Source organism: Cajanus cajan, chromosome 6 (genome assembly GCF_000230855.2).
Source record: "Cajanus cajan strain Asha chromosome 6, NIPB_CcT2T_4, whole genome shotgun sequence".
Taxonomy (NCBI): Eukaryota; Viridiplantae; Streptophyta; class Magnoliopsida; order Fabales; family Fabaceae; genus Cajanus; species Cajanus cajan.
The window spans coordinates 65572412-65587222 of record NC_138522.1 but is presented as its reverse complement, the minus strand read 5'-3'; the positions used below and the strand labels follow the sequence as shown (position 1 = coordinate 65587222).

Here is a 14811-nt window from a genome sequence, read left to right as displayed (position 1 = left end):
AGCCCTGACATAGAGTTAATTGCAAGAGACTGTATGGATTGTAATGTGATTGTGGTTCCTCACACTCATGCTTCAGGGACGAGCGTACTCCTGAATGATCAGGGATGATACGAACCCTGGGTAGGTGATGCTTCAGGGACGAGCGTACTCCGGGATGATCAGGGATGATACGAACCCTAGTATGGTGTGGGTTGAGTGAGGCAATTAACCCGTATCACTTGTGTCAGATGTGGCGAGGTCTTGGCATAGTGTTAATTGTAAGATTGGCTTGAATTATGGATGTGGAAATGATATTGTTAATCGTAAAATTGTGTGGATGGTGATGGATTGATAAATTATGATACATGCTTATATATATGAATTATGATGAGATTTCATTATGATGTGGTTGTATGTACTTTGCATATAGATATTTTCTTTTCTCACCGTATAAATTGTGGATGTTTTAGGTGAGGAAGATTCGGCTACGAGTAGAATGCCAACAGTTGAATTGTGGATATGCTCTGATATTGTGACATCGGGGCAGAGGATTTTTAGGATATAGATTTTATATGGATTTGGAATTGTAAATATGATTTTGAAAACAATTTGTAAATTTTCAAGTTTTATTTTCAATTATTATGTTGGTTATTGATAAATGAATATGAAAGTTTTATGTGAACCCTTTTACCAACGTTAAAAATTTTATTCTTTAGTTTATTTATATGATTAATATTTATATATGTGTTAGGGTAGTAAGAGTGTCACATATGTTATTTTATTTAAATGTCTAAAGATTGATTTTCTAACTTAAAATACAAAAGTCCTTATTTTTATTTTAAAAATGACAAGACCTAACACAATTCTTATGCAAAAATAGTTACAAATATAATAAAATTTTTAATATATTTTTAATCCTTTAAATTTAAGATAAATTAATTTTTAATCTTTTAAATTCAAAATATATTTTTTAGTCACGATAATTTTTTAAAAAATTATTTTAATCTCTATATTAAAATTTTATTAAAAAATTTATCAAATACTTTCATATAAAATTTTTATAATTTTTATATATGCTATTAATAATTTTTAATTTTAAAAATTAAAATTATATTTTAATCCTAAACCCTAAAAACAAATTTAAAGCAATTGTCTCATGCATGCAAAGTAAGCGCGCTCTACCATATGTTTAAAAATTATAAAAAGCCGATGTACTAAATGAGTGTTTATCATATAAGAACTCTTTTGTATCCTTGATGAGTACACTTGATTTTACTTTATAACTATTTACAGTATTGCATTTCATTACCGAGTGTGTGGATTAACTGTTACAGTTGCCTGGAGTTAGAGAAGATTGATTTAACTGATAGAAAATTATTTTAGATGTGATAAAAAAAAAATATAAAAATACCGGCAATTCGAAACTTTCAGTTTTGGGAGATCTCAAAAATTAATTTAATTGATGGAATATTGTGTTGATGGCATTTTGTAAATATCTCATTATGTGTGATGTTTATTATAGAAGTTTGAGTATTTGGATTACTAAATAAAGACGGAGAAATATTGGCATGATTTAATATGAAACCTTAGAAGTTGTGTCATGTGCCTATGTGAGGAGAAAATATGAATTAAATTGGCTATCCTACTTTCAAGAGTGTGGACTTGAATTTTGTTATATAAGGGTGAATTTTCTGCTTTCTTTGTATCAACATTGACAATGATGTGCCATGGTTCTTTATTTCAGTATTTCTCTGCCAATAATGCAGAGATCAGTGTGGTTCCACTCGTCAAGCCGCACAACTTCATGCACACAGATGATCACATAGTTTTGGAAGAGGAAAGTGGGCTGGTAAGCTCAATGGGAATCCCATTTTGCCGTCTGAATATGTAACAGGCCTATATGATGAACAACATACCTAAATTCATTAAAATAGATTGTGATAAGGAGGTTCTGAAACATGTGCATGTTAATTCCAAAACATTGGGTTTGGTATTTCAGCAATTTCTTTACTTTTCCTTTTTTTTTAGAAGGGGGTGTGGTAACAATATTGGATTGCTTTGTTTAATATTTATCTGAGCTATGTAGAAACAAAACATGTGACTACTTAATGATATCCGGCCTTGTAGGAATACAAATGAATGTCATCTAGCACATGATGATTTTATGCTAACGTTATCTGTGACAGGAAATGTGGTTGCTTTACTCGAAAAGGAATTGGGGGCATGTGACTTTTTAGTAAAGGAGGTCCTAGAAGCTGCCTTACCACCACAGATTGAATTTTCCCTTATATCAAGTATCTCTTGCAATCTTTTACATGTTTATAACCCAGTAAAGCACATGCATGGGATATTTATGGTTTTCTTCCCTAGATCTTAGCCAAACATGATAGACTATGACTTCCCATTTGAGGGTGGATGAATGTGTGGTGAATTAGCATCCCACTTGCCTAAAGTGTTGTTTCTGTTGTGTATTTAATCCGGTCCTTTATATAAGAAACAAAATATCTAATTTATCATGATCAATAAAAAAGGTTAAGTTGATTATTTTTAATGAATAATTTCATAACTTTAATTTTTATTCTAAAAATATTTCACAATTAAATGTTTTAAGTAGTGGTTACATTAACTAATATTCGAATTTACTCCCTCTTCCCAAAGTCCTAATATTTGTGTAGCATTTGGTTTCTTTTCCTAATATTTTTCTTCTTCTTATTTTAAGAGTAAATTTATTTAAATATATTTTACTTAATAACTTATATTTTACATTAAATTTTAACAATGCAATTATTAAATTAAAAGCTTTTAATATATATCAAATATGTAATTTAATTTTTTTAAAATAACTATTTGATATTTTATTTTATTAATTTAAATTAACAGATAATCATAAAAATATTTTATATGTTAATTTGAATTAATGAAATAAGGTATCAAATAATTTTTAAATTTTTAAAAAAATTGCATGGTTGATTTATGTATTAAGATTTTTTAATTTAACGGTTGGATCGTTAAAATTCAATCTAAAATGAGTTATTCAATTAAGTAAATATAATTAAACTTATTTTTAAAATAATCAGAGCCCTTCTCATATATATAAATTAAGCCTACAAAGTTTTAAAAAATTTGAAAAATTATTTAATACTTTGGTTCATTAATTTAAATCAACTTATATTTTTTTTATAATTATTCATCAATTTGAATTAATGAAATGAAATATCAGATATTTTTAAATTTTTTTAAAGTTTTATAAATTTAATTTATGTATGAAGAACTTGTAATTTAACACTTGGATCGTTGATATTTAATGTAAAATATAAGCTATTGAGTGATGTAAAATATGAGTTATAGAATTTTTTTTTCATTTTTCGTTTTTTTAAATATTATATATTTTTTTTAAATTTTAATTGTGCTAATTAAATCCCTAAATTTTCATTTCATTTACTATCAAGTTTTATTTTTTTAATTAGTTGTGACAAAATTTAAACTCTTAATCCTATGCCACAACATAAGCACAAACACTATGTTAACCTAATTGTGGTGTATTGAGATAATATAGATTAAATTTTAAGTTTAAATTTGATTGAACTAAATATTAAAAGACATTTACAATAACAGATTTTTTGTTTAAATAACTGATTCCTTATACCTTTTTTCCTTTATGTTAACATTGCTTGGATGAAAATTTAATCAAGATAAATATTTTAGGGTTGTATCTATGTAAATATTAGTTGGGGCCAAAAAAGCTACATCAAAAACCTTTTTAAAAAGACGTATGAAGTTTTGCATACTTATCTCTTTCTCTCGAATTTTACCTTCAATTACTATGGTGTCTCTATTTTGTATCCTACTTTCTAGACTAGAGAATCATCACATTCTTGTGAAGCTATAGAAACACAAGCTTGGTCATGCGCAAATTTACACTTAATTAACAATTTCTTAAAAATATTCTCTATTTTCAACTTTAATTTATTCTAAATCATATATATATATATATATATATATATATATATATATATATATATTGTGTTTTACCATTTATTTAATAAGTTTCCTTCCCTCTTGAATTAGTGACAACACTTTTCAAAAAATTTTATTTTTAATAAATTTTAGTCAATAAAGAAAAGAGTGTTAAAAAGAAAATGTTGTTAATTAACATTTTTTTTTTGTTTATAGAAGAAAAAATTGATAATCAAACTATTGTTTATATTAAAAACAATATTTTTATTGTTTGGAAACTTGGATTTCTAATACAAGAAACGATTACTTACCATTAAAACTCATTTAGTTTAGTGTTGGATAAAATTAACTTTAATGAAAATGATTTGAAATCATGAAATGTAACTAAATATATACTAAATTGATTTTATTTACGTATTTTCAATGAAAATTATGTTGTTTTATTTAACAGCGATAATATTGATTTCCTATAAATAAATAAAAAATAATAATACAATCCCTTATTTAAGATTGTAACACATTACTTATGTAAAGAGTAACAGAGATGAGAGATGACACAATTCTAATGTAAAATAATTACAAAAATAATAAAAAAATAAAATTTTGATCAATGGAGATGCGGGGGATCGAACCCCGTGCCTCTCGCATGCAAAGCGAGCGCTCTACCATTTGAGCTACATCCCCGTTGAATCCTTGTCTCTAGCTAAACCTATAAAACAAGACACAACTTAAATGAGTGTTTATTATATATAATTTCGTCCCTAATGCGTAAAAACTTGAAAGAGACAATTGCAACGAGGGAAGTGTTCCCGCCTCGCCATGGGAATGGAGCGAGTGCAGTGTTCATATCACTCTCAGGTTCGGTGCTAACTCTTTTTGCCTCGTTGCATTTTGACTTTGTTGAAGAGTGTGATAATTTGATTTTGGCCGAAGCAGGATGAAGCCTTCAAAATCGGGAAAGAGACGTATCGGGGGCAGCAATACAGCCAGATTTACTTCGCTCGCCTTCATTTGATGAGAACTCTCTTGTATTCAATCGTTCCCCATTGGAAACCTAATTTTCCTGGTACTCTCGCCTTTTCTATTATCCTTCTTCCAGTTAGAGTCTGTTTGGTTCAGGGGAGTTGAAGAATTTTAATGGAAGAATGAGAAAGGAAATGACTTAGAAATTTTATTTGATTGGAAGTATAGAAGGAAGAGGAAGAAAATGATTTTAAAAATCAATTTATTATTAAGTAAAGATATTTTTAGATATTATATTAGAAATATTTTAAATTCCTTTTTTTTTTTTTTCTTTTCAAATATTCCAAAATTAAAGGGGAGCTAAAATTAGAAAGAGCAGTGGTTTTGCTCTTCATCATTTTGTCTCTCCTTCTCTTCTAAAAATTGAATTGAACTAAATAATGAAACTTCTTCCCTCCATTTCCTTTCAACCAAAAACTATGTTATGTTAATGTCATATTTGTGTGCAGTGTGGTGTTTCTTTGCTTTCAGGCTTCAATTAATTGCTTACCGGTTTCTGTTTCATACAGTGTGCACCGTGCTGGGATTGGAAGAAGGCAAGGAGTGTGTCATTGTTGGAACCCTCTATAAACACATGAAGCTCAAACCTTGCATCCTTGATGAGTATTCTAAGGAGGTACACTCGGTTTTACTTTATAACTAATTCGAATATGGCATGTGTATCACTGAGTGCTTGGATCGTCTGACACAGGTGACCAGTGATTTCGAATGCGAATCATGTACATCTAAATATATTCAATTCGAAAAGGATTGTCTCTATAGAGGATATTGCTTTGTACTTGTAAATATAAGTAAATTGTAAAAATACAGTTAACAAATATTTTGGAGAAGATTAATTTAATTGATAGAAAGTTGTTTTAGTGGTGATAAAAATAAAAATACTGGCATTTGAAACTTTTAGTTTTGGAATATCTAAAAAATTAGTTTAATTGATGGAACATTGTGTTAATGGCGTGATTTGTAACCTTCTCATTATGTTTGATGTTTATTGTACAAGTTTGAGTTAAGGAAATTAAGAAAAGCAAAAATGTTTTGTGGTTTGATTACTAATTAAAGGCGAAAAAACATTGACTTGATTTAATATGAAAGCTTAGAAGTTGGATCATGTGATTATGTGAGAAGGAGAATATGTATGTACATAGGTTATCCTACTCTCAAGAGTGAAGACTTGAATTTGTTATATAAGGTCAATTTTATGCTTTCTTTGTATGAATATTGGCAATAATGTGCCATAGTGCTTTATTTCACTATTTCTCTGCCAATAATGTGCAGAGATCAGTGGTTCCACTTGTCAAGCCGCACAACTTCATGCACCCAGATGATCACCTAGTTTTGGAAGATGAAAGTGGGCGGGTTAAGCTCAGTGGGAATCCCATTTCACCGTCTGAATATGTAACAGGTCTATATGATGAACAACTTATCTAAATTCATTAAAGTAGATTGTGCTAAGAAGGCAATTCTGAAGTGCATGTTAATTCCAAAACATTGGGATTGGTATCAGCAATTTCTATACTTTTTTTTTTTTTTAAGGGGGTGTCGTTCAATTCAAACTATATTGGATTGCTTTGTTTAATATTTATCTGAGCTATGTAGAAATAAATCATGTGGCTACTTAATGATATCCATTCTCGTAGGAATACAAATGACTGTCATGTGGCACATGATGATTTTATGCTAACATTATCTGTGACAGGAAATGTGGTTGCTTTACTTGGAAAGGAATCGGGGACTGGTGACTTTTTGGTTCTGGAGGTCCTAGATGCTGGCTTACCACCACAGATAGAATTTCCCATTAAATCAAGTACCTCTTGCAATCTTTTTTCACGTTTTTAACCCAGTAAAGCACATGCATGTCATATTTAATTATTTCTGGGATTTTTCCCCCAATCTTAGCCACACATGATAGACTATGACTTCCCATTTGAGGGTGGATGGATGTGGTGAATTAGCATCACACTTTCTTGTACGAAGTGTTGTTTCTGTTGTCTATTTAATACTGCCTCTAGTCCTTTGTATAAAAAATAAAATAAGTAATTCATCATGACCAATAAAAATGAAGTTAGTTATTTTTAACGAGTAATGTCATAACTTTAACTTTTTTCTAGAAATATTCGTAGAATTAAATGTTTTTAGTGTTGGTTACATTACTTGTGATCCTACTTATTCAAGGGATAATTTTTCCTGGCAATGAATGTGGCTTATATTGTTAATAGGCCAATGAATGGATTCACTTGCATGGAGAATGAGTGAGTATATCATTAATAAACTTCACAGTGAATTTAGGATATAAAAGAAAATTAGCAATTAATATACCTGAAAGGAAGGTAGTTTATGTTTCTTATAATTTGAAATAAAAAAATGCACCTAATGTTTTTATATAAGGGACTAGAGGTAGTATTTTCTCAGAAAGGGTTGTGCTGTTTGAAAAATTTATTATTTGTAGTCAGCAAGCATATATTATCTTCTCTTTCCCTTCTCTTACCATAGTCTCTTCCCTTTTGATTGCATTAAGATTTTAATTATACTTGCTGGAGTTTAAGAAACCAGTTTCTTATATTATTCTTTATGTGGTCAAAATTTGAAAAGTTATTATTGTGCATTTCCTCTTGCTTATGCTAACGCACAGATGTTGAGCAACAGTCTTGCCATTTTGTTCTTTTAATTGTGCATCATTGATACTCCTTACATCAATATTGTTATTTAATTTTATTAAAAATATTTGCTCAAAACTTTCTATTATTTGGATTCAACAGGGGAAGACAAATATGTTGTTCTAGTATCAGGGTTAAGTGTTGGGAGCAGCAACTCTAATCCTCTTCAGTTTCAGCTTCTCATTGATCATATTACAGGGCATTTAGGAGATGAGAAGGTTTACCTTTCTTTTCTCTCAACTTTCTCATGTTGATAGTTATGCAACATTTCAAAGTTTAACTCATCATAAGTGACATGAAACAGGAGCAAAGTATTGCATCACAAATTGCTCATGTTGTCTTTGCTGGAAATTCAGTTGAGATACCTCGCAGACTTCTTAATGGACAGGTATTTATGTTACCATAGAGGGAGGGGGAGAAAAATAAAAGGATTGCAGGGAGAAACCCTTGCTACTGCATGTCATTTACTACTTACCAGCATTGTACAGTGTATGAGACATCTGATTTATTATAGGGAAAGAATAATACCAATGTGTAGTACAAAAGTAATTGAATACATAAAACTAATAAATAATAGACTAATAACTAGCACTAACATCTCAACAATTTTAATGTTGAGTTTTTTTTTTAACGGTACTGCATTTTGTATTTTGTCAGGAGCCCAAATTAGTAAACAAACAAAGAAAAGAAAGATTGTATTTTTTTATTGTAAAAGAACATAAAATAGGAGAAATGACTCTCCTCCGATGGTTTCCCCTTCACAAAGGATTTCTCCTTTCACCAAGAGCTAATGCTCAATGTACAAATGAACAGATCTGAATCAATTCTCTCTCCTTTAGTCTTATTAATTTATGTCACTAACTCACTAACTCACTAATCACTATAACTAATATTCTAAGTAACTCCCCTTCCCAAGGTCCAACAGTTTTCTTTGAGGAGTTTGGTGTTTAGGGTTTAGTGTAATTCTAACTATTCAAAGGGAGTTGGGTTTTTTTGCTATTGCTTTTGGCATGAGTTGTAGACAGAGAAGCTTGTTTCTTTGAGGAGCACTCTGCTCTGGAGTCTCCTTTTGTTTGTAACAGCTCATTGAACAGATTTCTATAAATAATACAAGCTGTTTTCTGGTATTTAATCTCTAGTTTCTATCAGCATTTATGGGCATTTTCATCAATATTTGCAGAATTTGGCTTCAAAGGATCTTTCAAAGATGGCTGAGTCAATAAAGGAGCTAGATATTCTGTTGAGTCAGGTTCAGTTCGTTAGTTTGGTTCTTGTGTTGTAGTCCTTTGTTTTTGTAAATAATATGCTCGACTTTTACTTGCCTTTCAGATTGCTGCTAGTTTGCCTTTGGATATCATGCCAGGACCCAGTGACCCTTCTAATTTCTCATTACCCCAGCAGGTTCGTATGTTTCCTTTAAGAGTTATTCATGTCATATTAACATATGTTGTTTGACTTTATGACTAAAATTATCACTTGCAGCCATTACATACATGCCTTTTCCCTGGGTCTTCGGCATATAATACTTTCAGATCTTGTACAAATCCTCATTGTTTTGAGCTTGATAATGTCAGGTAAATAGGCTATTCTCAATATTACTGTCTTTGGTGCTGAATCTACTATAACATCAAAATGATTCCCACACTGCTTCCAGGTTTCTTGGGACATCGGGTCAAAATATAGATGATCTTGAGAAGTATTCTGATGCAAAAGATAAACTTGAATTCATGGAAAGAACATTAAGATGGAGGCATGTGGCACCCACTGCTCCTAATACTCTTGGTATGTACATTATGGATGCTTCAATGTTTTTACACTTCCTTGATTATCACTTATCTATAATCTGTCTCTTTCACTTTGCACGGAAAGTTTCTCCAGAAGGTTGAATATTTATTACATTACCTGCTATTTCTGAAGAAATCTAGACTTAAAAAAAATGAAAAGTTATTTATTCTGACTTATGAAAGTTACTGTTGCCTTCCAGGATGTTATCCTTATACTGATAGGGATCCTTTCTTCATTGAGAGCTGTCCTCATGTTTACTTTGTGGGAAATCAAGATAAATTTGAAACTCGTGTCCTAAAGGGTATTTTTATTCTAAAATCTACATTGCATAAATAAAGTTACTTCATTTCTGATTTGCATTTACTTTAATATACCCTCCCTAAAACTTTAATTAATTTTCATGTTGATTGCAGGATCTGAAGGGCAGTTAGTGAGACTCATTTGTGTTCCTAAATTTTGTGAATCTGGAGTTGCTGTTATGGTGAGCTCCAAATCTTGCACACTTCATGTTAGTTTGATACGGTCTTTTTTTACTTATATAAAATATATTACTCCTTAAACAGGTCAGTAACATGTCTCCGGTTCGGTGCTTAAGGTCACATTAGTGTCCCAGTGATTGTACTAATGAGACTCACTTTAGGCATTTCCTTGTAGTCAATTAAATTGGGTTTTTCCAATGATTAACAACCCTGAAAATATGGTTCTTTGCTAGAATTGAAATGCTATCTTTCTTGCTGCTTTCCTCTCTTAAATTATATAATGAGGCAATTTTTAAGAAGTTCAATTAAACAAAAAGACATCAGAAGTGGGATAACCGGATAAGGTTTTATTGTTGTATTCTTTTGTTCAAGACTTGTGTGCATAAAGGGGTTCTCTTTTGAGGAAATCATAAAAAGGTTTTGGTATGAGACAAATATTGGTTAATCGGGCATTTCCAATTATTTTGGTCATGGATTGGGTTCATGGGACAAATAGATTTTGGTATGTAGATTGTCTACTTCTTTCCCTACTATAACAGAAAGCAATGGTATTTCCTGAAAGTCCTCCAAGCCCCAGCTATATGATGGCTGATATTTGAGCTTGTTATGTTATTTATTTTGTTAATATGTCATGATCTTCAGTTCACTGATCTAGTCAGTAATTTCTTGCCTTCTCTAAGAAGATAGAAGTTTTAGTTCAATCCTACTTTGTTGCCACTGGTGCAATTCTGGAATCGTCCACATTTGATGAAAATGTAGTCAAAAACAATAGTGGTAGGATTATGACTGTTTAGGGTTGTTTTCTTTGCTTAATGTTTGGTTGACATAATTGCTGGTTTCATCTGATGTAATTCTTCTTGCAGACTTGCGATTCATTTTTTCATTTTTTTGCAGCTAAATCTGAGGGACCTTGAATGTTACACACTCAGTTTTGGAACTCAGTTCAGCTCATAACAATGCAGAATGAAGTTGTGCTAATTAAATCTGTAAGCTTCTAAATTTTGAGCTGTTACATAAGCATAGTGTTTATAGCTTCCGAAACTGAGAAAATATATAAAGTCAGAAAGTTTTACTCTTGATCTATAATAAAATGGGTTATGACTTATGAGATTTTCTCAACTGAAACCAATGGTCCCGACCAAAAGTAAAATCTGAAATCAATGGTAGTTGCATCCTCCTTACAGTTTTTTACTTTTCACGGTTTCTCACTTTAAAGAGCCAAATTTGCTTTTTTGGCATAACTAATAAAAAAACTCGATACATTAAAATAGTCATCTGAGAAAAATACCTATTGTGCCTAATATGAATATGCTCATGTAAAAATTGCTCTTAATTTTTTGCAGATACAATTTATAAAAATTCATATGATTCATAAGCCTAGTGTAATCAAGTTTTATATTGAATGGTTTTTGATAGTTCACGTTAACAGGTTGTAGGTTTCATGACATACTGACAAACAGTGGTTTCTCCACTATAATAACTGCAGATATTAATTTATCTGAATTAAGTAAATTGATTCTGAAGGCTAATGATATTCTTCTCACTTAAGTGAGTGTGAAACTTGAAAGTGTCATCCACGTGCAGATTGATCTGCATTTGCATCCAGGTACGACAAATAGGAGAAGTTTCTGATCATAAATTCTTAATACAGGTTAGGGGAAGTTTGCTGATTGTGCTGACGTCGATGTATCTTGGGGGACATAAAGTGAAGAACGGAAAATTGAAGCTTAAAGTTGATGAAGGCTGATTGCGTTTCTTTAGTGTAATATATTTTTGTAGTATCCTAATATATTGACTGCAATGTTTATTTTTCTCATTAGTTTTCAATGCAACATTATTTACACTTTTATGCATTTAGTTTGTAGTTGAAACATTTCAATTTTGAAAAATTGGAGCCCCCCCCACCCCAAAAAGAAAAATTAATATTGTGTACATTTTTCCTTTTTCTTAACAATTGGTTAATTTAAGGAATGAGAATGGTAAATATAACTCACCAGATCATATTTAAAATATAAATATGTGGATAATTTTATTGATAATAGTTGTTTGATTGAAGAATGAGTGAAAATAATTATTTGATTGAAGAGAAATAAAATAAAAGTTGATTTTTGAAGAGGTTCTTTTGTTTTAAAAAAGAATAAATATTATTACTATTATTATATTATTATATAACATCCCAGAGTAGTTAAGGAAGAAATAGATTATTATTATTATTATTATTAAGGAAGAAATAGATAGAAATAATTTTATTAAAAGATTAAACGGTGTATGTGTTAACAGTGGAAAAAGGTAATTTTAATAGGTTCAACTAATTAAAAATTGTCACATTATTTGATGATTTTATCTAACATTAAATTTTTTTCTCAATATGATTTATAATGAATCGATAGTGAAATATATATACTTTTAAATGGATTATATGAAAAGTTACAAAAAAAATTTATAAATATTTTCCTTGAAGAATTATTCCTAAAAACGTTATTGCGCAAGATAATTATTTACTTTTAATATATAGATTGATTTGTGTAAAATTATTGATAAAAAGTACATTAAAAATAAAATAATGGACACTAAAAATATTGAACATCGTGATCCAAATCCAATTTTTTAGTTCAACATTTTAAGAATTTGATTTTTAGTCTTTTAAAAAAAATTACTTTTTCATTAGTTTTTGTTTCATAAATTAGTCATTAGAGTTAAATGTAAATTATAGAGTGTTATAATTCTTTTAATTATTTTGTGAATTTTGATATCACATTGAAAGTGTCTTCAAGGTATCGAGTGCATGATCAATTGTGCTTAGCATGAGGAGAGAGACTCGTCTTAAGTTGAAATAGCGTTAAGTGTAGTTTGAATGACACTGAATGTGAGAGTACTAGGAGGTTTCTGACTTGGTGATGTTGGGTCTAGGGTGGAGTGACTCCCAACATGGCCAAATCAGAGCTCTTTGTCTGGATGACATTGGGCGCTAGTATGGTGGCATCGAACGTGATTCAGGCATTGGGTCTATGGTTGAAATGAGGTCGAGTGTGATTGTTTTCCACACTAGACACAAGGTCTTAAGGGCCTTTGTCTTATCCACGTCGGGTGCAAGTTGTATAGCGTTAGGTGTGGGCAAAGCAGAGAGTTTCCTACCTCGATGGCGCTAGGCATGGAGTGTGTTGCGTTGGACGCTATTAGTAGAATGAGAACGTGTTGATGTATTTGATGAATTGTTGAATATGAGATAATAGATGTATATGTTGCATACTTTAAAGTTGTTAAGAGTTGTTATTATATATATGATAATGTTCTAAGATGAATGATGATTGAGAAGTTGAATATATATGAGTTGAGATATGTGCAGTGAGTTGCAAAGTTGTGTATTGGTTGTGTAGTTGTGTTGAATATATATGAAGTCGTTGAGTTGTGATGATCAACTTAGAACTAGAGGAGGGGTTTTCAAAAGTTGCATATCTCATTGTGTGGATATTGCGCTGTAGTGTGCGTAGAGCTCAATTTGTTAAAAACCCGTTTTGGGAAGTTGACTCTTAATGTGGATAGCTATGTTAAATCTACTTTAGGATTTAGTTGGTACCGTGTGAGTAAGGTTGAGACACATGTATAAAACAACCACAATAAAGAGACTAGGTCGAACTATATTAATTACAAGTGACCAACCAAGTATAATATGAAGTCAAGAACTTAATTCCTAACCAAGTATCGGAAGGACGTAATTTTTGAAAGGTAGACAGTGGACTAATCTCGTAGGAGACTTAGTTAAGTTAATTAATGTCGTGGTAGGCTCATACCTACCTATTCTACCTTGACAGTAATACTATACTTCTTTATGTAAGTAACGACATCCGAGTAACCAAGTTGTTGTATTATAGATTTTATATCCAATTTTTTGTTGATCTAGCAAGCTCAAAAAGATCGCCTTGTGTTGTTTGATTGGTAGGATCAAGTCACTTAAACTACTCATCCTATATTGTAAGATATTTTCTAGTTCAAATGTGTGACAACGCATGTAATTATTATGTTGTAAATACTGTGTTATTGTGATGAACAATCTAAGTTGTTAATACTGTGATGTTGAGTTGATATTGTGTTGTTGTAGAATGAGAAGTTCATGTTGATATATGAAGGTTGTATTTCGATGATGAATATTGATAGTGTTGAAGATGAGATGAGGATGTGTTGATGTATTAAAGTTGTTGATGTTTTTATGTTGTATGTTGTATATATGTTGTGGCTTTAAACTCTAACTTACCCTTGCGAGTTTTTATATGATTTGAACTACGATGATTATACATGGTATGAAAGCAAAACAGAAGATAAGTGTGGAGTTATGTAGTGGAGGCCATTTACTGGTGTTGAAGCTGGATGTCTTTTTGATGACTATCCATTTGGGGTGGTTCTTGTATAGGTATTATCAATTACTTGACTAATGACTTAGTTTGTATAATTTACTTTTATTGAATCACTATATTTATATCTATATTTATTTAGTTGTTTTATTTTCACTAGTATACTATGTAATACATATTCAAATATTAATAAACTTATTTTCGCTACTTGTTGCTATGTCATTTAGTATAGGACCATGATTAATCATTATATTAAATATCATTTTTTAAGTAATAATGTATACTAATAAATAATAATTAACTTAATTATTGATATTCACACAGTTACTTAGTAAATATTGAATCATATAACAAATGTAAGTTCTCTATTTATTTATGGTCAAACATCTTTTTTAAAATAAAAGATTTTATTAAAATAATTTGACCATGAACAATAATAAAATTATACGTGGATAATAAATGAGACTTAACCTTCAAAATTAATTTGTGACAGAAAATTAATTAAAAGAACTAAAAATTGACAAATGATTTAACATTTATTAAGGTGATATAGTGAATATTAATAAAAATCAGACATAATTTATTAAT

The 14811-nt window shown here is 30.3% G+C and overlaps 1 protein-coding gene and 1 non-coding gene across 2 annotated transcripts; one reads left to right on the top strand and one right to left on the bottom strand.

The window, feature by feature from the left end:
• Window positions 1-4547: 4547 nt before the first annotated feature.
• Window positions 4548-4620, bottom strand: TRNAA-UGC (transfer RNA alanine (anticodon UGC)). Its single transcript has one exon. It is a non-coding gene; the product is annotated as a tRNA-Ala (tRNA).
• A 14-nt stretch (window positions 4621-4634) lies between these two features.
• POLD2 (DNA polymerase delta small subunit) lies at window positions 4635-11727 on the top strand. The gene is made up of 15 exons (XM_020356871.3): window positions 4635-4794; window positions 4873-5002; window positions 5469-5575; window positions 6232-6358; window positions 6653-6760; window positions 7713-7828; window positions 7915-7998; window positions 8791-8859; window positions 8940-9011; window positions 9093-9184; window positions 9265-9392; window positions 9595-9696; window positions 9809-9876; window positions 10769-10860; window positions 11526-11727. The coding sequence occupies exons 1-14, from the start codon at window positions 4756-4758 to the stop codon at window positions 10826-10828; spliced, it is 1302 nt and encodes a 433-aa protein (XP_020212460.1). The 5' UTR covers window positions 4635-4755; the 3' UTR covers window positions 10829-10860; window positions 11526-11727.
• The last annotated feature ends 3084 nt before the right edge of the window (window positions 11728-14811 follow it).